This window comes from Cryptomeria japonica, chromosome 7 (genome assembly GCF_030272615.1).
Source record: "Cryptomeria japonica chromosome 7, Sugi_1.0, whole genome shotgun sequence".
In the NCBI taxonomy this organism is placed as follows: Eukaryota; Viridiplantae; Streptophyta; class Pinopsida; order Cupressales; family Cupressaceae; genus Cryptomeria; species Cryptomeria japonica.
In genome coordinates, this window is record NC_081411.1 from 296,250,771 (window position 1) to 296,275,031 (window position 24,261).

Sequence of the window (24,261 nt, forward strand, 5' to 3'; positions counted from 1 at the left end):
TGAGCAAGAAAGTGCTCCCGATGTCAGCATTCTTTGAAATTTTCAACAAATTTCATGAGGTTGAGTATAAAAGTAATTCTTACCCACTGATTTGAAACATCTACCTTTCATCAAGCAATTCAATTGAGCAAGCAATCAGGCATTCTCAAGGAAGTGAAGGAGAGGTCAAATATTCAGATTTTCAAGCATTCAAGATGGCATCCATGATCAAGTTTATGTGAAGGCATGCATGATCTTCCACCTAGCAATATCAACCTTTCATGAGACTTCAAAGCAAGGAGATTCATAACAAAGGTATAACATTCCAATTCAGCATTTCCTTAAGGTTTCTCGCCTCTGTTCTACAAGGGTAAGCTCTATTTTACATCATCAACACAACACCATTTGCCTCTTTTTTGTGTGTAGGATTCAGATCTAACAGAGGCAGATTACAAATTAATAAAGTGCAAATTGAGACAAAGATATTCAAACTTTGAAAAAGCAAGAAACCCAGGTCAGTGGCACATGTTGCCAGTACCAACACTTTTCTGACAAAATTTCAGGGAGATAATTTGTGCGACATCCTAATCCGGAATCTATTTATGATATTTGCATCAAACACCTTCAGGTCAGTGGTGTTTGAACACATTGACCGACATTTTCAAGCTCAACTTACAGACACAAGTTCCTTTTTTATTCCTATTTCCAAATATATCTTCAGACTTTGCATATTTGTTCTATAGCTTACCGTTTATGCTCATTATTGTCAAATTTACATCTTTATACCTAGTTCTTACATTTTATCATTCTATCTTATTCGATCATATCAAGACACCAAAAATGAATAATCAATCATTGTGCCTAGCTCTACTAAGGGTTTGCTGTAGGACCTATTGATCATTCTTTAATGTCTGTTGATGTGAATGGGTCTGATTCCTAGTTTACCTGTTTAGACTAGTGAACCCCATTTTACTACACTACAGCAAGAAAAATGATGGCAAGGAAAATTATCTTAGAAGACAAAAATGTTGCTTCTCATGCAATACGCCTTGGGAGTCAAGCCACAGCTGTCTAAGAAGAGGACAAGTGCAAGTGTTGTTAGATAAAGCAACAAAGATGGGTGCAAGCTTCATGCACCAAAGATGGTCAAAGATTAACAATTGAGGGAAGATAGTACGAGTGCATAAGTGAAAAGCTAACAAAGCAAATCCAAAAACTATTCAACAAAGGTGTGACCTCGGCTGTCAATGGCATCATTATAGTCTGATGCTATGAAGTTCAAGAGTAGACACATCCATGAAAATATAATCCTCAAAGAGTTCCCAATGACCATCAACACCATGAGAAGGAAAACGTGGGGAAAGTTAGCTGCAAATAAATGCATTCACAATTCACGGTGCAACTCTTTCTTCATGGCAATATCAAAATATGATCAAAGTCAAACAATTGGGATGTGGAAGGTATTTTCAACAAAGATATCATGAAGGAGAACTCTTTGATGCAATAATGTTTTCAGCTACTCAAAACAGGTCTAATGAACAAAATCCTTGAGGAGTTCAGAGGATTTATGGCTTATCACCCTTCGCTACTTACCACAATGCAAATGGACCAGCTTCCAGAGCTGAAAGAAGGACTTCTTTTTATTTGACACAACAAAAATTAGTAAAACTATGCAAGAAATGTAATATCTCAATTCTCGTCATCATATAGATTTTTTTCCCAATATTATTGTAATCAAATAGAGCTACCCCCATGGTAGCAACTTGCAAAAAAGAAAAGATAAAAGTATTATATATATTAAAAAAAATGGCATTTCCATGTACCTGTCTACTTTTTTCCAAAAAATGACATACCAGTACCACTACTTGTTGCTTGTACCAATACCAATCTCCTACCAACAACGATAATTTTATACTTAATAAATAGATAAATTTTAAAAATATATAAACAAAATGAACATCCCATATTAGATCCTCTAGTTGCAGATTGAGCTTGTTTTCCACCAATTTTATTTCTACCAAGTTTATCAAAAAGCTACATTTTCATCTGTTGTGGACCCTATGCCCATTGTTTAGGATCCTGTGGAAACAGATTGGGACCAAAAGCAAAAAATATAGTCCCACTAGCTTTTAACCTCCACAGCACAATCCAAACATAAATAAACTAAAACTGCAATATAGATTATAGCTAAAATCATTGCAGCAGAGAATTAAAACCTTGTCGAAAACTGCAATGTTGGGATTAAGGTGTCTCAACCTTAGAGTCCTAACATGTTGAATTATTAAAATATCTGTTGCATATATTGCTTTATCCCAAGTTTCTAACTTCCTAATGTCATGTAATCTTTGTGGGACCTTTTAGCAAGATGGCATCCTACATGGAAGTTGAGTGTATGACAAGGATTCCTACTTTCTAGGAAGTTGGCACCAACTTTTGGAGTTCTTATTTTTTTAGAGGACTACTGTCATAAGATGCTATGTTGGGACTATGACAAGTTTCCATTATGACTATGACGGTTACTAGTTTGAAGGAAGAGTCAGGACGAATTATTTTTAGCAGCTGGCATTTATATCGAGTTCATTTTTGACAAGTGGTGTGAAGTGTAAGAAAGGTGCCTATTCTTGGTCATGGTAATTTCTATGTTGTGTTCACATTTTATTTGTCAAGATGACCGTTATGGATGAGACAGATGTTGTTGCTTTGGAAGTTGCTATGTGCAATGTGTCATGGGATTAGCAAGATGTTTATGACACAACTTACCTCTTAGGCATTGAGAATGGTTTTGGAAACCATGGGCACCTACCTCTTTGTGTTGAGCTCTATATATATGTGGATGCCTTAGTTGATTTTATGACATAAGTTGATTATTTTCTAAGACGTCATTACACTGCCGGAATTTCTCCAGAATTCTCTGTTGTTGTAGGCACTCTTGGAAGAGCATAGAATCTTCACTTGTATTGTAATTGTTGTTACAAATAATACAATTGAGTTTTGTGTTATAGTGTGGGCTTTTTCCCAAAAGGGTTTTCCCACATAAATCTGGTGTTATGTGTTTATTGGTTTAAAACTGAAATTTGTATGTGTTTATCTAATTTGTAATAGTTAAAGGGTTTCTAAAAAAAATTGCATTCACTCTCTTCTTAGATTAAGCATTTGGAAGCATTATTCTGCACTTCGCTTCCTTTCACACAGCACAGTCCAAACTTAAATAAACTAAAATTGTAGTAACAATTACAGCTAAAATCATTGTAGTACAGAATTAAGACCCTGTGGGAGACACAATTGAAAATAATAACATATAGCTGGAGAAATAGTCCAAATGTCCAAAATCAATCAGAAAAAAATTTTAGTTGGTTGCGTAGTGGCAGCTGGTTTTAAGCCCTAGCTGGACTTTTAAAATCATGGGTTGAAGTCAAAATCCAAAAAAAAGTTCAAAAATCATTAGAACTCATGACTAACACATTATGTGGGACAAAATCAGTAGAAGTACATTGACTACAATTTATAGAAAAACTGGTAAAACCAGCAATTCACAATTTCTACTTCTATGCATGTCACATTGCGTTCTAAATTTAGAGGACTAAATATTTTATGAAACTGACTTTCTTTTAATAGACATCTTGAGATTATATTGAGAAAGCAGATAAATACAAAAACTTCTTTTGATCTTTCACTTCAAGAAACAAATTGCATTAAGCACCATTTTGCAAAGGAAATATGACATTATATTCAAAATTATTTATAATCAAAAGAAAAAACCATAAAGGGTATTATCAGTCAGACCTTTTCAGGATCATGTAAAGCAATCCAAATACTTGTGATAACATCAATATTATCAGGGACAGCTCCCTTAGAAACAGCAGGGACACACTTGATTGCTTTCAAGCAAGCAATCCGTACATGTGCATGTTTCAGATATATTCCACCAAGTGCCTGGTAGAAACATTCACATTAAATATTTTCATAAACAATGTTATTAAAATCAACAATAATAATATGTCTCCACAAAAAGAAAACTATATTTAGATACATACCTGTGCTACTTCACTAGCATGGATTCCAAGGCAAAGCTCATTTAACATGGGGCCAACTGTTGCTTGGTAGGCTGGCATGTTTCCAAGAACATTATACAGAACCTACAACAAAAGCCCACAAAGTTATTAGTAACAATACAGCTGAGAGTACCACACTTCTTGACTTTCTAAAATGCAATGCATGAGAAAGATCGACATAAAACCTCAATACCAGAGATAAAGCACAACTAACCGTAATCATCCTGAGCCTAGGAAGTGGAACAACTGGATCCAGATGCAATGAAAATATATATAGAACATCGTCATGGACTTTTGTCTTCTTTGGTGATAGGAGAATCTGCTCCAAGATCTATTTCACATAAAAATTCTTACATCTGTTTAGTAGTAGATCATTTTAACCATAAAAGGACAATATTTGGATAAAAAATTCTGAATAGAAAACATAATATAGCAATAGACCTCGGAACTCATTTACTAGATTACCGGAAAAATGAATGTAAAAGAATCAGCTGGAAGTGGTCCATCTTTACATGCAGTTACCAAACCAGCAACAATCCTTTCAAAAATGCCAGGCACTTTCTTCTCCTGTGCATTGGGTGTATCAGAAGGTAAAACCAGCTCTTCTACAACTGATGACTTTGATGTAGCAAGAGTTCTCAGTGCAGCAGCAATATCAAGTGCTAAATGCCTTACAGGAGGAGCAACACACCTTGCGAACTTCTCCATGGTCACAAATGCATCACTGTTAACTATAGGTGAACTTAGCAATGGCATCACATAATCTTCCTGTTTAAAAACAAAGGTTCTATTAGCAAACAAAATGCCACCATCCTACATAAAAAACTAAAGCATTCGATGAAATTAATGCATACCCTTTCATTGGGTTACTGCCAAGGATGTGAACAAATGAACATAATGTAGTTCAAATTATGCCTAGTAACATAATCCATTCATATGCTGCTGTTAGACTTGATTTCCTAGCTCAAGACAAATGTCTATAACAATAACAGGCAACAGCAAACAGAAGCACCTTAAAAAGAACATTTTCAAACACCCAAATGTATACTTCAAAAAGACTACCAAATATGTACATATTTTTACAAGGAGAACAAAAGAATAAAACATGCTAGGTGTGTAACAGTTCTCATCACCTTCATCAAACTTCTCCATTTAAGACCAAAAAGAAAGTTAATCTCAATCCACAAATAAGATGTAAGCCTGTGCCCACCTGGACTTGAATTATTGAAAACTATCACAATCATTTTTGAAAGCAATAATATAGAAATAGTAATACAAACAAAAAAACAATTGGTGCTTAGTTGTAGAAAAAAAAAAGGCATTGAACATACAATGTGCCCAGTTTGTTACTCTATGAGTCTATAGGACTAAACAACTCAAGAATACTAACAAACAATCAAAATTGTTGTCCTGTTGGACATAGGTTTGCCATGTTTTGAAGTTTAGAACACAATGAAAAAAGAGTGTGTGAGCACAAGATCCATATGGAGAACATTCAAACCTATCAAGCGAACTATTGTATCCAAGACTCCAACTTTCTTTCAATGCCTTTCGAGGCACTTGGAGATTTTGTAAATGAATTGCCATATTTGGCATCAAGCAAGGTATGCTTTAAACTTCAGGCCGTGAGTTTCATTTGTGTAAGCAATGTGTTAGAAACTATGCATACTTGATCCCTCTTCTTTCCTTCCTCTTCAAGTTGACAGCTGTAAATACAAATATGATTGTAGTAATTGTGACGTAATAGTAAATGGATGAGTGAGCTCCATTAAGTATGTGTTTAAAATTTTCATAATATACATGTGCACCCTTGATGCCCTTCTTTCTGTATATTTTTAAAGTAAAAAATGGTATGCATCCAAATTTCCCCAGTGAATAGAGATGGCCAAGGAAAATCCTGACAACACTATGTCCTAGTGACAAGAACTGGGGTGTGAGTAAGCATCTCCATCTATCCCTGATATAACCCTATTCACCTTAACATACAAGAAAGGCTATACAATATCATTTAGAAGAAATCATATGAACCAAGTACAAATTTAAATAGCCACGTGAAGTAAACAAATCTCTCAATGAAATAGGGACTTGATAAAGATCAAAGTTGGAAAGTGATACTATAAACCACAGTTGCTATCCCTAAGACTAAGAAAACTCTAGAAGTAGAGAGGAAATTAGTAACTGTAATGTCCCTTTCCTAGCCAGATCAGTTATCAGGGTTAGTCTATCAAAAAGTCCTCGTAGACTAACAAGATGGATAAGAGACCATGTTGGGTTGATTGTCTCGAGGTTTAGACAGCATGTTTTGAGTTGATTGGAGGATATTCAGGCATTATTTTGTAATATTGCAAAAAAGTTACAAAGTTAAATTAATACTTAAATAATATTTCTCAAAAGAGAACTTTATAATATAAGGTCACTAAATTTTATAGAGAAAGTGTGTGCCTCCTTTAGGAGAGAGAAAGTGGAACATTAAAGAGAGATTAAAAAAGACAAATTAAGTATGGGAATGCTAAGGAGGCACTAGGAAAAAGAGGAATAACCCTAATTAGGACATACAAAATGAAGAGAGTTATTAAAAGACTGTGGAGTTCATTTTTGAAGTATGTTGAATTTATTCTCTTTTCTCCCAAGGATTTTGGTTGAGCCTTAAGTTTTGAAGCTACTCCTTGTGAAGACGGAAACCTTCACGAAGGATTTGCATCTGCAGGAGTGAAAGATCTCTCCAAGGTGTTGTGGAAACCTCAAACTCAGGGGTTTCATTTGAGCATCAAGGAATTTCAGTTTTGGAGTATTTTGTTGTGATTTTCTGAGTCAGGTGCCTCCTTGCTAGGTCGTACCATTTGGGCATGAATTTGGAGCTTGGAGTGGTCATTCCCACTACTATCCAGTGTTGATTTGCATAGTTTTTTCATTAGCAGTGGAGAAGGCAATTTTCTGGCAAATCTTAAGGTTGAGTGAGTTCACTATCAGCAACTCCTGTCCACAAACAGGTTGTACAACTCATCTTGGGGAGGGTAGGATTCATAGGCCAAACAGCTAGGATTATGGAAGCCTTCTACACTTTTGGGTGCCTCGGTCGTATATCAATATTGGGAGAACTGCTTGGCCAGAGAAAGTAAGATTAGAGAAGCTGCAACCTAAGTTTTGAGCTACCTACTTGGCTGTTACCTTCGTTTCAAACCTGCAGTTGACTGTTGCAGACCCTTTTTCGGCAAACTAATCAAGAGCAATATTTTGGGTATGCTTTATTATGATATGCAACAGAATTACTCGAAGTGAAAAAACAAGTCTGATTTCAATGGCCAATAGCAATCACCAAGAGCAAAATTCAATAAAAACACCAACTGTTGATGTGTTTTTATGCACTTCATACAAAGAATAAAATACCAAGGTATCTTATCCTCTCTTGAACAAAATCCTCTCAAATGCTGAACTAAGTGATCACTTGAGGTGACTCCAAGGTTCCAGATGTTAGATCTTGACATGTGGATAAACTCAATGGTTTGATGTGATATTGCTGGAATCACAAGGGGGATTTACGTTTTGCATGAATTACAAATGGGTATTGAGTATCGGATGTATCAATCATGTGATGCTTTTCTCCTAACTTGAAGTCAAATGAAAAAAGGATAAAAGGAGGAAGGGTTTAGAGAGACTAATCTATTCCTAGAATGTAAGAGACTATGAAAGACTTAATGAAACTCTACTAGACTTTGCTTTGCCATGCAAAGAACAACTTCACAAAGCTAGTGCGATCTTCTAAGGTAATCTTATGATGTTCAAATCACCACCAACAACATAGAAACCATCAATGTGATGTATATCAATGGCTGAGTAGCAATCAAAGTTGAGCTTATATAAAGAGTTTAGTTGACCACACAAAGTATTTAGCAATCAGCAAAATACTAGTATGAACATGCGAATTTCACCATTAATCATCCACAATAACTTTCATCCAACTAATCAACATTAAAACGAATGAGAAGTAGAGACCATGCAAATTGCTAAATCAACACATGAAATTCACCATATCTTCAATGAAAATAATATATTTCTTGCAGCAAAGTCTTGGCAACAATCTCCTTTTCTCCTACTCTACTCTAGCTATCTGCTATCAACTATTCTATTAACCCCTTACAAATGAGAGAGTGGAGCCTTATATAGTGCTCTCAATACAATTGAATGGCTAGGATCAAATCCACATCAATGGCCAAGATTGAAAGATAGAAACCCTAATTAGGGTTTGTTAAACCCCTTTCATAACATTTAATGTTTGACCAATGATAAAATTACATCGAATTTTGTGCCTCCACATGTGGTAGTTATCCTCCTCATTGGATGAGTCAAGTGCATTGAATCTGGACACCTTGACTTGGAATGATGTGATTGGGTTGGTGATGACTAAATACCACCTCAGTTCACTCCTTGTAACTCATCACAAGCGGTTACTATTTCATGATGTTGATTTTGATCTTGCGATGATGAATCTTCATTCTTCCCTTGCAATGTTGGTGAGTGTTGTAGTGTTCATCATATGGAGCAATCTACTTCCTTGCCTTGCTGAAGTGTTCTCTTCTTTCTAAGTCCACCTTCAAAAGTGTTGAACTTTCATCATCCTCATGTTGCATTTGCTCCATCTCTCATGTTGATGATGTTGATGCTAACCTCCCTTGCATTCTTGTGTTTATTGGTGAAGTAGTATTCTTCTTGATTTGCTTTGGAATGAACCTTTGATATCATAGCTGCTTCCTTGAATGTATTGATGCACTTGTATTGTTGAATCACTCTCTACGTGGTGAAGCCCCCTTTCAATCACCCTCATGCTTGATTTGAGCCTCTACCTTGATTCTTCATGTTACCTTGAATCAAACCTTTCAATGCTGAAGGAAATCACTTTAAAGTTCAAGTCCTCTCCTGACATTTGCCAAGCACTGTTGTTTTTAGTTAGCCCTTAAAAGGATATTCTAACTTTGTCTTAGGCTGGTAATTGATCTCCAATCAGGTTCAATCGTTGACATTTGATGCATAGGGTGATGGAGATGAAACACCTTCACCAAATTGATTTTCTTTCTTAGGTCTGATGTATGTAAGATGATCATTCATTGTTCCAATGGTAGGCAGTATCCGTCCTCATTGCTATTGATATGAATTCACTTTGTTGTTTGAATGGAAATACCCTCTTAACATCCAGTATGAGTCTCTTCCAATTCGCACTGACTTCTGCTTGCATCTGTTATCAATTCATATCATAATGGTATGGAAAAATGAAGTGCTTGCCTGTAGTCTGATCTCCCTTGACCTTAATCAGGTCGGTAGATGCATTTTAATGGTCAGATCCTCCTTCTAATCTACCTTCTTTCCTTCTACCAACCTTGCAAAACAAATCAAACAATGGATCAGACATGTATGAACAAACCCTCATCATTGAAAAACCCTTGCAGGTCTGTAATTCGAATTTCGTTTTGAATTGGGCTCATTAATGCTCAAATGAGCAAGTTTGATCTTAGCTTTATAAGCTTTCTCACAATTTTGAATTCACAACCCTTTATTAGGCTGACATAGTCACATTTAAGTGTTTGAAATTAAAGTGATTGAATGTAAACTCAGGTCAGCTGGTCCAACAACATTTGTTTTGTCTTTCGATTTTTTGAATTTTCCATCAAGGTTTGAGCGTTGATTGAGTGTTCTTGAGGCTAGACTTGAAGTTGGCCTGAGTCATTTAATTATTCTTTTTCCTTAGCAACATTAGGTCAGCTGGGCAAAGAATACAATAAGGAGACACATATAAATGAAAGCAAGGGCATTCCATCACAAAGACAATCCAATCCACTCATTAATCAAATTATTTCTGCTCTGCCCTGCAAATTAGGTCTGCTTTAAGGGTGCGAATTAGGTCTTCTTTTAGGCAAATTAAGTCTGCTCTCCACTTTATAGGTCTGATTAATCAGTTTTGCAAGTCTGATTGTGGATTTCTTCAAGTCAGGATAACATTTTCCTTGGCCATGGATTTGAGCTAGTGAGGGATAATTTCTTCTCTGGCCGTGGATTTGAGGCAGTCAAGTTAAAATGCCACTTAGGCCGAGGATTTGAGGAGGTGAAGGAAGAAATCACTTACTTCCAGGGATTTGAGCATGTCAAGGAAAAATCACTCCTTGGCCATGGATTTCAGCAAATAAAGGAAAGATTCGATGATTACTCAATTTTGCCAATTTCAACACTAATCTATCCATTCACTTTCAATATCACATTGATCTCCATTCATCAAGCAAGGATCAAGTTAGTTCATCATTTCTTCTTTTCTTCATCGATCAACCTTGCTATCCTCATGTTTGTGGCGTGGATTTTTAGCAAGTGAGGAAAAAATTCTACCTTGCCCGTGGATTTTGGCCAATGAGGGAAGGATGCAAGGAAGGTCGGGGATTTTTGGGTGGTGAAGGAAAAATTGAGGATGGTCGTGGATTTTTGGAGGTGAGAGAAAAATGCAAGGATGGTCATGGATTTTGCGAGGTGAGGGGAAAATACTATTATGGTCGTGGATTTTGGCTAGCCAAGGAAGAAATTGCTTACCTCTCCCAAGTTGTAGTTGCCTTAATCCCTTTCACCCTTCATCAAACTTAGCCATTTGCTTGATCAAGTATCATGATGTTGTGTTTACCTTTGCCAAGTCGTGGATTTCCCCAACCCAAGGATGTCGTGGGTTTGAAGTCAGAAAATTTTTACTTAGGTCGTGGATTTGGGCATGTCAAGGAAACTCTTCATCATGGCCGGGGATTTTGGCAAGCAAGGGAAGATTGCAATGAAGGTCATGGATTTGAGGCAGCCAAGGAAGAATGTGAGGATGGTCATGGATTTTGGCCAATCAAGGAAGAATGTGATCATTGTTGTGAAATTCTCCAAACGAAGGATAAACTTGATCACACCTTTCCAAATCATTGGTTCCGCTAAGTGAAGGACAACATTGTTGCAAGGGTGACTTGACATTTCCTTGTCATAGTCGTTCTAATTATTAATTCACCCAAATCATATGCTTCACTTATTCCTTGAAAGATTGATCATTTCCCCTTGAAGTCAAGGATTTGTGAAGGTCAAACGCTGATTAATCACTTCACTTCTAACCTCATTTGAGCATTAAGTCCACACTTTGTCTCATCATGATCCAGATTTTTCCTTTGGTGAAGACTTTATCTATAAATTTCCTTCCAGAAATCCAAGGAAATTGAATACTCTAATTTCATTCCTTCACTCATCTCTCATCTTTGCTTATCATCCTCTATTGAGATACAGATTTGCTTGAGGATTATTCAATCACCCCGAGCATCCATAACAGAACTCGTGAATTGACTTAGCCATTTATTGCTTGAAGGTTGCATTGTGAATCCTTACTCAATGAAGACCTTGACTCCTATCCAATACTCAAGCACTTTGACAATGACAAAAGGAAGCTAAAGGTTGTTTGTCAATCCTAGTCCAAGACAAGGAAATGCTGACTAGATCACATCCTGACAATCAAAAAGCACTACATCTCATCACAAGAAAAAGGTTAAAGACACCAAAATAACTGCCAAGCTAAACAACTAAGCTAAAACAACTACACTACCAAGCAAAAATGTGGGGGTCCACATTTGCAATGGGGTGATGTGCGAAAATGTCACAACACTTACAACTCTAGGTAGGCCTCTAAACCAGCTTTCCAACAGTATATGGAAGTCAAGGTGGGGTTAGGCCTAAAATGCACATAGAAAATATTGAGAGGGTAGGGAGGTGAATCAGTATTTTAAAACTTTTAAAAGCATGAAAATTCATAAAACATAGAGAGCGCAAACATCAAGATACAAACACCAATTTTCTCGTGGAAAACCCTTTCGGGTAAAAAACCATGACACACAATAGCTTTCATTAACAAAATGGGCACCAACCCAAAATACAAGAGTGAGCACCAACTCCAATCAACTAAGGCACTAAACTCAGTTTGAGCACCAACTCAAAAACACTAAAACTTGGCAAAATTTTAGAACACACACAGCTCCTCCAAAAATTCTTCAACTCAAAAACACATCCTCATTTTCCATCCACTGCTCAATCAAGAGCCAAGAAAAACACACCCGATAGTTGTTGTAGCTCTATATGATATTATTTTTATTTCACAATCTCATGCATCTATCCATTCAATAACATGCTTGACTCAATAGGGATAGCACGGCACACTAACAGCAAAAAGAAGATATATTTCTTAGCCACACCTATCACGTTTTCTTCTATCCAAAATTTTCTCATAGCACATACTCACATTTTTTGAATTTATGGCAAACACACACCATTTCTGCAATCCTTACATTTTTCTCACACTTACACGACTATTCAATAAAGTGACATTTTGGAAGAATTCCAAAAGCCCCTAGTCATACTCAACCCAAAACCAAAAATGACACCGCCCAACAATTAAAATTATCAACGCATAACAAATTCCTAACAAAAATGGCTCCACACAATCCATACTACATTGTTGAGCTTACCTAAACATTTTAGAAAAATAGTTTTAAATCTGCAGCCAGGTCAATTGTGAGCTGGAGCCTCTGTTTTTAAAAGAAATTCTCACAGCCCAAAAATAGCAATAACATTAACACATCGTCCAAAAGAAGACAAGCATCGACTCTATATCCACATCTATCTCAATAACATCCTCATTTTCAAATAATATCCTTGCCTCCAACAATAGACACCACTTCAAAAATATGCTCAACGCCCATAATGATTAACACTGCACACCTCAATGCATCAACAAGTTTCTAAAAAACTCTACCCAAATTATAGTTGCACACACAAGAATCTGAAACCATTAATGAGCTACCCCAACTCATACGTTACAAAGGAATCCATTGCACATATGGACTTTGTTACAAACGATCATTAATATATGTGATTCATATTTATCTTCACCACCATATTTAAAATCATAGAAGTCGGCTTTTAATGAAAACACCTGATGACATGTCAATTAGTTTGACTTGGCACACGTCAACAAGTGAAGTAGACAACTAGAGAACTTAACTAGACACCCAACCAACTCAAACATACAACTAAGCAGCTCAAGCACGGAACCAAGTAACTCAAGCAATTAATTGATGACAATCTAATGAATAATCAGCAACTTGACAAGTGTTTCAATCCAATTGTTTTCAGAAAGCCAAATATAGTCCCCTATTACTTTGAGTAATCCTCCAAAATTTATTCAACCTTGATCATCGTCCTTTGACATCAATGACAAAATATTCAACAATCTCCCCCTTTGTGATTGATGGCAACTCCATCTGCAACCAATGTAAACCAAAAAAGCTTTGAAACAATGTTGCTCCCCCTGACTTACTACTCCTCATTTGACATCAATGATTGAAACCAACCTGCATAACTAAAATAATACGACAATGAAAAACTCCCCCTAAGTCCAAACAATAATTCAATGGTGGAATGAAATCACTCCCAACTTCTCCCTCGAGAATTCAAGCGTTCCTTTGGTAGAGGCTTAGTAAACAAATCTGCAATCTGCTCTTTAGTAGAAACATATTCCATCTTAACTTGCTGATTACTAACTTGTTTTCTCATAAAATGATACTTAATTGGAATTTGTTTAGTCCTAGAGTGCATAAGTGGATTCTTAGAAATGTTAATAGCACTCATGTTGTCACAAAAGATAGATATACGATGTTCATACTCTACCTTAATATCCTTCAATGTTTGCTTCATCCACAGAACTTGCGTACAACAAGACACTGTTGCAATGTACTCTCGCTTCAACTATAGATAATGAAGTAGAAGCTTGCTTTATGCTCAACCAAGATACAAGGCAACTACCTAGAAGGAATGCACCTCCACTTGTGATCTTTCTATCATCAACAGAACCACCCCAATCTGCATCTGTATAAGCTATGAGTGTAAAATCATCACCTTTAGGATACCACAACCCATAATCCATAGTATCCTTAAGATACTTGAAGATCCTTTTAACTGCATGAACATGAGTATCCTTAGGAGTAGCCTAAAATCTAGCAACATAACCAACAACATGCATAATGCCAAGTCTAGTAGTTGTAACATATAATAAACTTCCTATTGTGAGGTATGCACACATCGCCCCATTGCAAATGATGGGGACCCCCACTCTTTTTTTTCTTTCCAGGGTGGTGTTAGAATCCTTAGCTATTAGCCTTTGCATTGAAGAGGTATAGATGGTCAAGAAGCCAAGAGTCAAGTGGATAACCTTGTGTGAGGTGCAAAATGAAGAGTTATGAGATGAGTAAGTGGTTGTCAGCTCGATTGGTCAAGGTCTGCGGTAGCAAAATGCTAGAAAGGAGAAGTCAAGTGATGTCAATTTGAGCATAGCAGGTAAGAAAGGTCAGTTGCAGGTTGAAAGGGCAAAATTTGACTAAGTACATGAAGATTTCCTTTGCTCCCTCTCAGGAGCGAATACGTCTTCCTTTGCTCATTCATACGTCTTCCTTTGCTCCCTAGTAGAAGCGAAATTCACTTCAAATGCTCTTGATTGAGAGCAAAATTGATCCTAGAATGCACCGTGAGCCTAATTTGAAACACTCAAATAGATGGAATGAAAGAGAATGAGCAAGAAAACACTAAGTGTCAAGTTTTAATCCACTTCAAGTGCACCCCTTTCAGAGCGGACTTCAAGTGCATGAGCTTTGGAGAAAACTTCAAGTGCATGAGTTTTGGAGCGAACTTCCACTTCAAGTGCTCCTAATTGAGAGTGAATTTGCCTCATTTGCCCAAGATAAGATGCATAGTTGCTTATAAATCTTTGTCTTGAGCCGATTTGATATCTTCATATGTTTGGAAAAGAACAATTTTGAGTTTAAGATGATGAAATGCAAGTTTGAGGGTCACTTCATGTGCATCCATTTTGGAGAAAACTTCATGTGCATCCACTCTGGAGCGAACTTCAAGTGCATCCCAATTGGAGCGAACTTCATGTGCATCCACTTTGGAGCGAACTTCATGTGCATCCACTCTAGACTCAATGTTAGAACCCATAGAATGAAGGGAAATGAGTGAAAGCAAGTTCAACGCCAAGTTTGAGGATAACTTCAAGAGCTCCTCTTTTGGAGCAAATTTCACTTCAAGTGCTCCTTCTTTGGAGCGAATTTACCCCTACAACCTTGATTGAGTGTGATTTAGTGCATCTGAATTGTCATTAGTGAGCGAGACTTCATTTGGAAAACAACTTCAAGTGCTCCTTCTTTGGAGCAACTTCAACTTCAAGTGCTCCTTCATGAGAGCGGATTTTCTCTACATGCTCTTATCAAACTTGCAAATCACATAAAATCAGAAATCATATCAAATTAAGAGATTATAGAGGCTATATGTCATGTGTGTTTGATGTTCATTTGTTTGTTTTGTAGGAAAATCAAGGGGATCACTTCAAAGGAGGATCAAAACAAGTGTTGTAAGGAAGAAATTTCAATGTCAAAGTCAAAAAGATGTGCTCAAAAGGAAAACTTCATCAGCAAATACAAAAAAAATCAAGGATGGTGATTGCAAAGTGAAAGGAAGAAGATTGTAAGATCTACACCACCATGCAAAGGAGAAAACTTCATTTACAAGCACAAGAATGCCCAAGAGGAATTTCAACTCTCACCACATCTAGGAGACATGAAGAGATCAAAGGAGAGCGAAGGAGAAGTTACGGGCGAGGATGGAGGAATGACTCAGCTACATCAGACTTACCATCATCATCATTACATCAAGCTTTGAGCAGGTGACTAATGTTGAGTATCAAGAGATATCTTCCAACATCCCTTCATGATGATCTACCAAGTCTACAAGCACAAGTTGATGTGGCGTCCTAGTCATCATCCTCGTCACTACTCACCAATTAGAGGAGTTCCACATCAGCACATCTGGATTCAATGAACCAGGCTCATCATATGAAGGCACAAACTTTGAGGCACTTACCCCCGTTATCCATTGGTCAAAAATTGAGTTTGTTGTAACAAACCCTAATTAGGGTTTCATTGTAAAATCTCGGTCGATGATCTCAAATTGATCTATACCATTGAATTGTATTAAGAGCATCATAAAAGCCTCAAGCTCTTCATTTGTAAAGGTTAATAGAGAGTTTAGAAGAGTAGTGATAGTAATAAAAGAGTTAGTAGCTCAAGAATAGTTTAGTGGAAGTTAGAAGTTAGAATAGATTAGGAGAAGAAGAAATTATTGTTAAAGACTTGTAAATGAGATACTCTTTTCATTGAAGTTCTGGTGAAATGTATTATTTCAACAAGTCTCATGGTTTCTACTCCACATTTGCTTTCATGTTGACTAGATTGAATGGAGGAATTTGTTTAATGCATTTGTGTGGAATCTGTTTAGTCCATACCACTAGCCTCTTGTTGATTGTAAGTGTGCCTTGCGTGGTCAACTGGAATGATATGAGCTTAACTTCAAACAGTTATATATCCATTGCTTATGCATTAACTCGGATGGTAATCAATGTTTGATGATAATGATTTGAACATCTTTGAATTATCTCTTAGAAGACTGCACTGAGCTTGTGTCAAATTGTTCAGTTTGATGGTGAGACCTCACCCAGTAGGATTTCATATAATCATTCACCCATTTTCTTGCGTTTTTAGGATTAGAATAGGCTTCCTCAGCCCTTTCCTTTTGTCCTTTTTTAAACTCAAGCTAGTTTAGGATAAAAAAGGCATCACAAGATTGCTACATCAAATGATCAAGTTCCAGCAATTCAAGCATTCAACAATTCAACATAAGTCCCCTCGTGATTCCAACATAATCACATCAAACCAATGAGCTTATCCACAAGTTGTGACCCGACATACAAGAACCTTGGAGTTGTCTCAAGTGATCCTTAAGCCAGTCTTAAGCATTTGAGTAACTTTGTTCAAGAGAGGATAAGATATTTTTGGGTATTTTATTTTGTATTTGCATGTGCATAAAAAACACATCAACACTTCCTATCATAGACCTATACAAAGTTTAATTAGCATCAGGAGACTCACCATATTTGCTTAACTTGCATCTAGTCACCATTGGAGTGCTCACAAGATTGCAATCATCCATTCTAAACCTTTTTCAACATCTCTCTAATATACTTCGTTAGATAAATAAAAATCCCTCTATCTGATTGGTGAATTTGCAAGCCAAGAAAGAAGGAAAACTCACCCAACATGGACATTTTGAAATCTTTCATATAAGTAGCAAAAGCTTGACACACTTCTTCACAATTACTACCAAAAATCAGATCATCAAAGTAAATTACAACAATCAGCATATGGTTAACTTCTTTAACATACAAATTGCTGTCCACTATCCCTCTTCTGAATCCCTACTGCTGCAAATAACCATCTAGTGTAGCATACCAAGCACGTGTGGCTTATTTAAGACCATAAAGAGTCTTTTTTAACCTGCATACATAGTTCTGATTTTTTGATAAAACAAACCTATCAGGCTGCTCTCTATAACCTTCTCCATTCAAATTACCATTAAAAAAAACAAATTTAACATCCATTTAAAAACTTTAAAAACTTTATAAGCAGCAAATGCTAAGAACATTCTAATAGCTTCTAAGCATGCAACAGGAGCAAAAGTTTCTTCGAAGTCAATACCTTCAACCTTTGCACACAAGTCTCGCCTTGTTCCTCACCACTTTACCATCTTCACTTAGCTTATTCCTATATACCCACTTTGTGCCAATCACGTTCTTGTATTTGGGCCTTGGGTTCTTGTATTTCACTTTTATGAATCAGATCAAGCTCTTCTTCCATGGCTGCCACCCAATGTTTATCTTCAACTGCCTCCTCAAAACTTTTAAGCTCAATCATGTACAGCAAGGAGATATCTTCATTTTCAAAATATTTAACACTTCTTGTGGCTTTTGGTCTATCCTCTTGCAAAATATGATCAATAGGATGATTTCTTTGAACAAACTTTGATGAAGTCTTCAAAAAGCTCTTGAAAGTGTTCTTACCTTTGTCAACTGTAGGTGCATTTTCTGTAGTTTCATCTGCTGTCCCATGTTGAACACTTGAAGATGCATTTTCAGAATTAAAATCAGCTATTCTAGAATTTGCATCTACTGTTCCATGTTGTACATTTGAAGGTGTTTGTTGAACAACACTTTCTTCTTCATCTATTTGACAATTACCATCATCATCTTGCATCTTATCACATATGTTAGTGTCATCATGAACCTTCACATTAGCACATTCAACAATTTTGTGTAACCCTTTACTAAAAACTCTATAAGCTTTACTTTTTGAAAAGTGTACTAAACAAATCCCTTCATCAGCCCTGGAACCAAACTTCCCAAGACTGTCTTCATCCCTCTTATTATAACAAGGACTACCAAAAATTCTAAAGTATTTAACTGAAGAAGCCTTACCTTTCCACAGTTCATATGGAGTTTTGTTCAAAATGTAGACAACAATGTGCACGGCCTCTCTCCAAAAAGAATCCTTCACTTCAGACTCATTCATCATACTACGAGCCATTTCTTGGACTGATTTGTTCTTTCTCTCAACAACACCATTTTGTTAAGGTGTACTTGCAGCTGACTGGTGTCTTTTTATGCCATGTTTTTCACTGAAATTTACAAACTCATTTGAAGTGAACTCTCCCCCATTGTTTGAAAGTAAGCATTTTATTTTTAAACCCTTCTAATTCTCCACTGGGGCTTTAAAAGCCTTGAACTTTTCAAGTGCCTCTGAAAATTTCTTTCAAAAATGTAAACCAAGACATTCTTGAAAAATCACCAATCAAAAGCATAAAATACTTCTCACCTTGCAAACCCTTAGTTCTTGTAGGCCCACACAAATCAATATGAATCAACTCAAGAGAATCTGTGCTAGAATACTCTTTTGATTTGAAACTCTTCCTTGTTTGCTTTCCCGGTTGACATTCTTTGCAAACAATGCCTGAAGGTTTAGTGAGCTTTGGCATGTCTTTGACAGCTTCCTTCCTGCTGATTTGAACAAGACTATCAAAATTCATGTGTCCCAACCTCCTATGCCATAGCCAACTTTCATCCACCTAACTCAAACAGCAGTTTTCAAGTTTGATATCATCAAGAATGTATAGATTGTTAGCAACACTACTTGCATCAACAATATGATTACCATCTTTACTAATTTCAAAACAATCTGAATTGAAAACCAAATTGTGTCCTTAATCACATAACTGACTCGCACTCAACAAATTATGTTTTAGACTTTCTACATTAAACACATTCTCAACTTTGGTTTCACCATCATTCAAAACAAGGGTACCTTTACCTACAACTTTGGCAGAAGAATTACCACCAAATCTTACCTTACCTCCATTCGTCCTTTTGAGAGTTAGAAATTTGCTCGTCCCCAATCATATACCTAGAACAGCCACTATCAACATACCATATACCCTTTTCATTATGGGCAAGAAAGGTTGTTTGCACAACCAAGGATTCTTCTAAAACTTTTTTCTCCTTGTTTCTCTAAACCTTAGTAACCTCCTTTGCTTTGTCCTTTTTCTCAACCTTTTGGTCCTACTTTGAGAAATCTGCCATACCACTTTTACAAGCTTTTGCAGTGTGACCAAAGTTATTACATTTATAACATATAACATTGTAATTCCTTGGAGGGGCAAAAGAGTTCCTACTCATAAATCTGAAATCATTTCTTGCAAACATTCTACGGTTGATTGCCATGTGTCCAAAATAATTGCAAGAGAAACAATAACCATAAAAGAAAGAATTGTTAAACCTGGTCGTATGTGCTTGCCTTGAGATAGGAGGCCTTTGAAAGCATTGTTTCTGATTTTTTAAGGTGAATCCTTTGTGCTGTTATCATTGATCTTTTGATTTGTTCTTTTGTAGACTTAGAACTTTGACCTTCTTCAAGGCCAACTCCGCCTTTATCAGTAGATTATTTTTGTGAGTCAAACACCTTGTCCAAAGACATGGGACTTTGCTGATCAACCTTTTCATGATTCAACTGTGTCAAAGATTTATCCAATTTTCTAAGTGAAACAATTTCAGCTTCAAGTCTCTCACAGTTTTCTTCTTAGAGCTTAAGTTGACTTCTAATTTCTTCTTCTATCTTCTTTGCTTCTTCAACCTGAATCTTCAAATCAATTATCATCTTCTCTGCATCTCCAAGGGCTTGAGATGTCTTGGTTCTTTAATCATTCCCTTCTTATAGCAGCAACTTCAAGTTCTAATTTTTCTATGTTTCTTGATTTCACTTAGAGCTCTTGTTCAAGATCCACTTCTCCTTCCTCTTCATCAATATGATCTTCATCTTTTTGGTTTTCAATGTGTGCTTCTTCTATGGCCATGAACAATATGTCATCACTTAAAGACTCTTCATCACTAACAACTACTAAAACATTTTCCTCCTTTGAATAGAGAATCTTTTTGAATTTTTGAGCCTTCTTTTCTTTTCCCCTGTACTTCTTATTGTTGAACTTAGACTAGTTTCCGTGGTTGCTGTCCTCACTTTTTACATGTGGACATTTAGCTACAAAATGTCCTACCTTGCCACAATTAAAACCTGAGTTACAACTCTCAAACTCAATTCAGACTTGGCAAGCTGATTTTTGACTCGGACTCAAACTCGGCGCCCAGACTCGGCAAAGACTCGGCCAAGACTCGGCAAATTGAAAAACCCAAGAAATTCAAAGATTTTAAACAATTTTAAACTTCTTTCATGCATTTTTTAATAAATAAACCTCAAAAACGCAATAATCTCATCAAATAGAAACTACTATGAACACATACACAAGTTTACATTCATCACATAAATATAAACGCAAATTTTAGGCTTGGGGTGGAAATAATCTAAACTAAATAACACATTATAAATATAAATAGTGTCAAATGTCTATACAATTCATGGAATATGAAATCCATGGCATCAAAAGTTCAAAGCACGTATCAACATAAAAGCTAGAGTCTAGAAGTCTAAGGCTCAAAGGAGCCAATACATTCTATATTAATTTTTATAGTTACAATGCTCCTCTGAACCTTAGACTTTAGAGGAACATTGTAACTAGAGGAGCCTAGAAGTCTATGGCTCAGAGGAGCATTTTAACTAGAGAACTCATAATCATCTCAAGTACATGTAGAATGTATGGTCATTGCATGAGCATGTTTTGTTTATTTAAATTTACGCATATAATTTAGAATCTTTGCTGCTCTAAAACAGTGCAAAGTCTAACCTATTATATTGTTTATTAATGCACTCTCTTCAAATCTATTTTGCTCATTGTTGATTGGGATATAGTTCTATTGGTAATGAAGATAGTTCTATAATTGGGAAAGTATACAATGCAATTAGAACAGTTTGTTGTAATAGGTTAAAACAAACACGTGTTAAATATCTGAAAGGCTCTTAGGAGATAATGCAGCTGCCACAACGTCAAATCTGGGAATCAATCAAATAATTTTAAGTCCATTGATGAACTATAAATCATTGTTGTGTGTAGAGTAAAAGTTCTTAACATGTATATAATAATAGGAGGGTTTTAATGTTGTAGAACAGTTTGCTTGATCCATAGTTGCTAAAATGTCATAAATTGGTCATAATTTCAAAAAAACATCTTAATAGAAGGCAACCACATTTTAGGGCATAGTGCTTCTCTTCTTTCAATCGCATATAAATATTTTAATCTGAATTAAAACATTAGTGGGAAATTCCAAGTATACTTCATCCAAGTTTGCTACATGGAATCTTGCTGACACACTGATTACAAATTAAGTTGTGTTGCATGGGTACCCGTACCCAACCCCCTAGAACGCGTACTGGAGACTGGTACGCGTCTCCCGTACCGGAGACCCGTCAGGAGATGTCTCTACACATAGGAGACTCCACGTCAACGAACCCTCCCGTCTCCACCCTAAATAACACGTGCAAAAGTCAAAAAGTTTGACGTGATGCATGGGCAGAAGCAAAAACCACTGACGTGAACCCCATTTTCAGACATTTGTATGACATTTTGATTTGACTCATTTCACATTTGTGTACTTAAACTTCAAAGTGAATGTTAATTCTTGTTTTGAAAGTTCAATGTCATTATATTTTCAGATTTTCTATAAATTATTAAATTATATTTTTAAAAAAATTGGCGTCTCCAAGTACCCCTGTCTCCTATTTTGAAAAAATAGCCGTACCGGTACCTGTACCAGTCTCCAACGTCTCCGAGTACCCCATACCCATGCAACCTTGAAATTAAGAAGTTAAAGAAAACTAGCTAGGAGTAGGGATCACACTGTGTAGTAAGAAACTATAAACATTTTCTTTTTTCTTTTTGAAATATCGATTGTGACAGCCATCAGGACTATAAACTATAAATTATAATTTTTTTTGGCTTTTTATAACCTTGCTAGGTGGCAAAGTCCTGGCCTCGAGACTCGGTGAGTCCTGGCCTCGAGACTCGGTGAGTCTAACGAGTCAGATAGAAGTGTAGACCCGGCCAAACTTGGTCGAGGCTGAGTCCAATCCTGGGGTCCTCTGGCCTCGGCCTCGAGACTCACCGAGTCAATGCTAGACTCTGCGAGTCTTGTAACTCTGGTTAAAACACTTGAAAGGCAACTTGCCATTATATTTACCCAAACCTTTCTTCAACTTCCTTATAAAATGCAGTTCTTCAGAATCAGATTCTTCATCAAAACTTTCACTAGATACATACTCTATCTTTTCCTTTCTTCGAAGCTTTTAAGGATGCCTCCCTTTTGGATGAAGAACTAGAGATTGTTCTCATCTCATAGGTTGATAGAATATCATGAAGCTTTTCAACAGTCAACTTATCAAATTATGTCATCTCTTCAATCACTGAAACCTTTGCATCAAATTGCAAAGAGACCTTAAAATTTTCTGGACTACACTAGACTCCTCAACCTTTTCTCCTAAATCCTTGATAGAGTCAACAACTTCATCTACTCGCAGAAAACAAGCAGCAACATTTTCCTCTTCCTACGTCTTGAGACTTTGAAAAATTCTTCTATCGGTCTGATGTTTTACTTTCTTAAACTTGCCATCTCCTTCGTATGTTTTTCGTAGTTTCTCCCGAATGTCATGAGCTGTATGACAATGCATAACTTTTACAAATTTTGTCTAAGACAAACCACATAAGATTGCATTCATGACATTTGCATTGTTTTCAAAAGCCTTCTTCCTATCAACATCCATTAGAGGATTTGAAGGAATCATGTAACCAGTCACCACGCTATTTCAAACATCAAAACCAAGAGACATCAAATAAGCTCACATTTAAACACTCTGAAATGCATAGTTGGAGCCATCAAATAAAGGAGCTCTATTCATAGCAAGACGTTCAAGAGCACTTATCTGTGAAGAGCACAAGAATATACTAGGGGGGAGGTGAGGGGTGAATCGGTATATTTACAAACTTTTACTTCTTGAACTTTAATCACAAACATATAACTTATCTCATAAACATATTCATTGTGTATCATTATTCACATGAGATCTAACTACTATGAACACAAATAGAACACAAGATATATACGTGCTAACCCTTACAAGAGAAAACCATGGAAAATTAATGCTTTTATACAATTCTTCTTTTACATTGGGTGTAGGCACCAACCCCTAACTCTAGAAGCACCAACCCAATAGAGAATTTGTGAGCACCAACCCACTAGAAGCACCAACTCCCAAATCTGATTTAGTGAGCCCCAACCCACAAGGATGAAGCACTAACTCCACCTAAATGAGGCACCAACCTCACAAATATTAATTTCCACCTTACAACGTTGTTTTCTCAACGAATGATGGATACCACTTTACTCCACAAATCTAACTATATTTTCTTTTCAAATCTGCTAATATTATGACAATAAGTTTGTTATAAAACCTTTCTCAATATTTTATTCAATCTGCACATAATCTTCCTTAAAGTTCCTCCAATATGGTTGAATGATGATCATAAAACTCCCACACTACTGATCACAATCGCTTCGCAAACTGACTGGTGTCTCTGCATATGTTCTTAGATTTTGTTCCAATATCCCTTACAATTACTTTATCAATCTGCATATAATTTTCACTCTATCCTGAATATTAATCTTCTCTTACTCTCTTTCTCAAAACTGTTATATGAAGTGTATATTTGATTGTCCTGAAGCACATATTTATATTTTCTTTACATATTTCTGGTGTATAAGATGCATTTTATTTACCCACATCACTTTGCTCAAAACATTCTACTC

General features: G+C 36.3%; 1 protein-coding gene across 6 annotated transcripts in view; it reads right to left on the reverse strand.

The window, feature by feature from the left end:
* Positions 1 to 24,261, reverse strand: part of LOC131048585 (protein ILITYHIA) — a 212,581-nt gene that overhangs the window by 96,074 nt on the left and 92,246 nt on the right. For all 6 annotated transcript variants that reach the window (XM_057982586.2, XM_057982589.2, XM_057982588.2 and 3 more), the window contains exons 20-23: positions 4,497 to 4,799; positions 4,246 to 4,362; positions 4,014 to 4,115; positions 3,763 to 3,912 (exon numbers count right to left, since the gene is read on the reverse strand). In XM_057982586.2, coding sequence (XP_057838569.2) covers positions 3,763 to 3,912; positions 4,014 to 4,115; positions 4,246 to 4,362; positions 4,497 to 4,799 — 672 coding nt within the window. The remainder of the gene's footprint in view (positions 1 to 3,762; positions 3,913 to 4,013; positions 4,116 to 4,245; positions 4,363 to 4,496; positions 4,800 to 24,261) is intronic.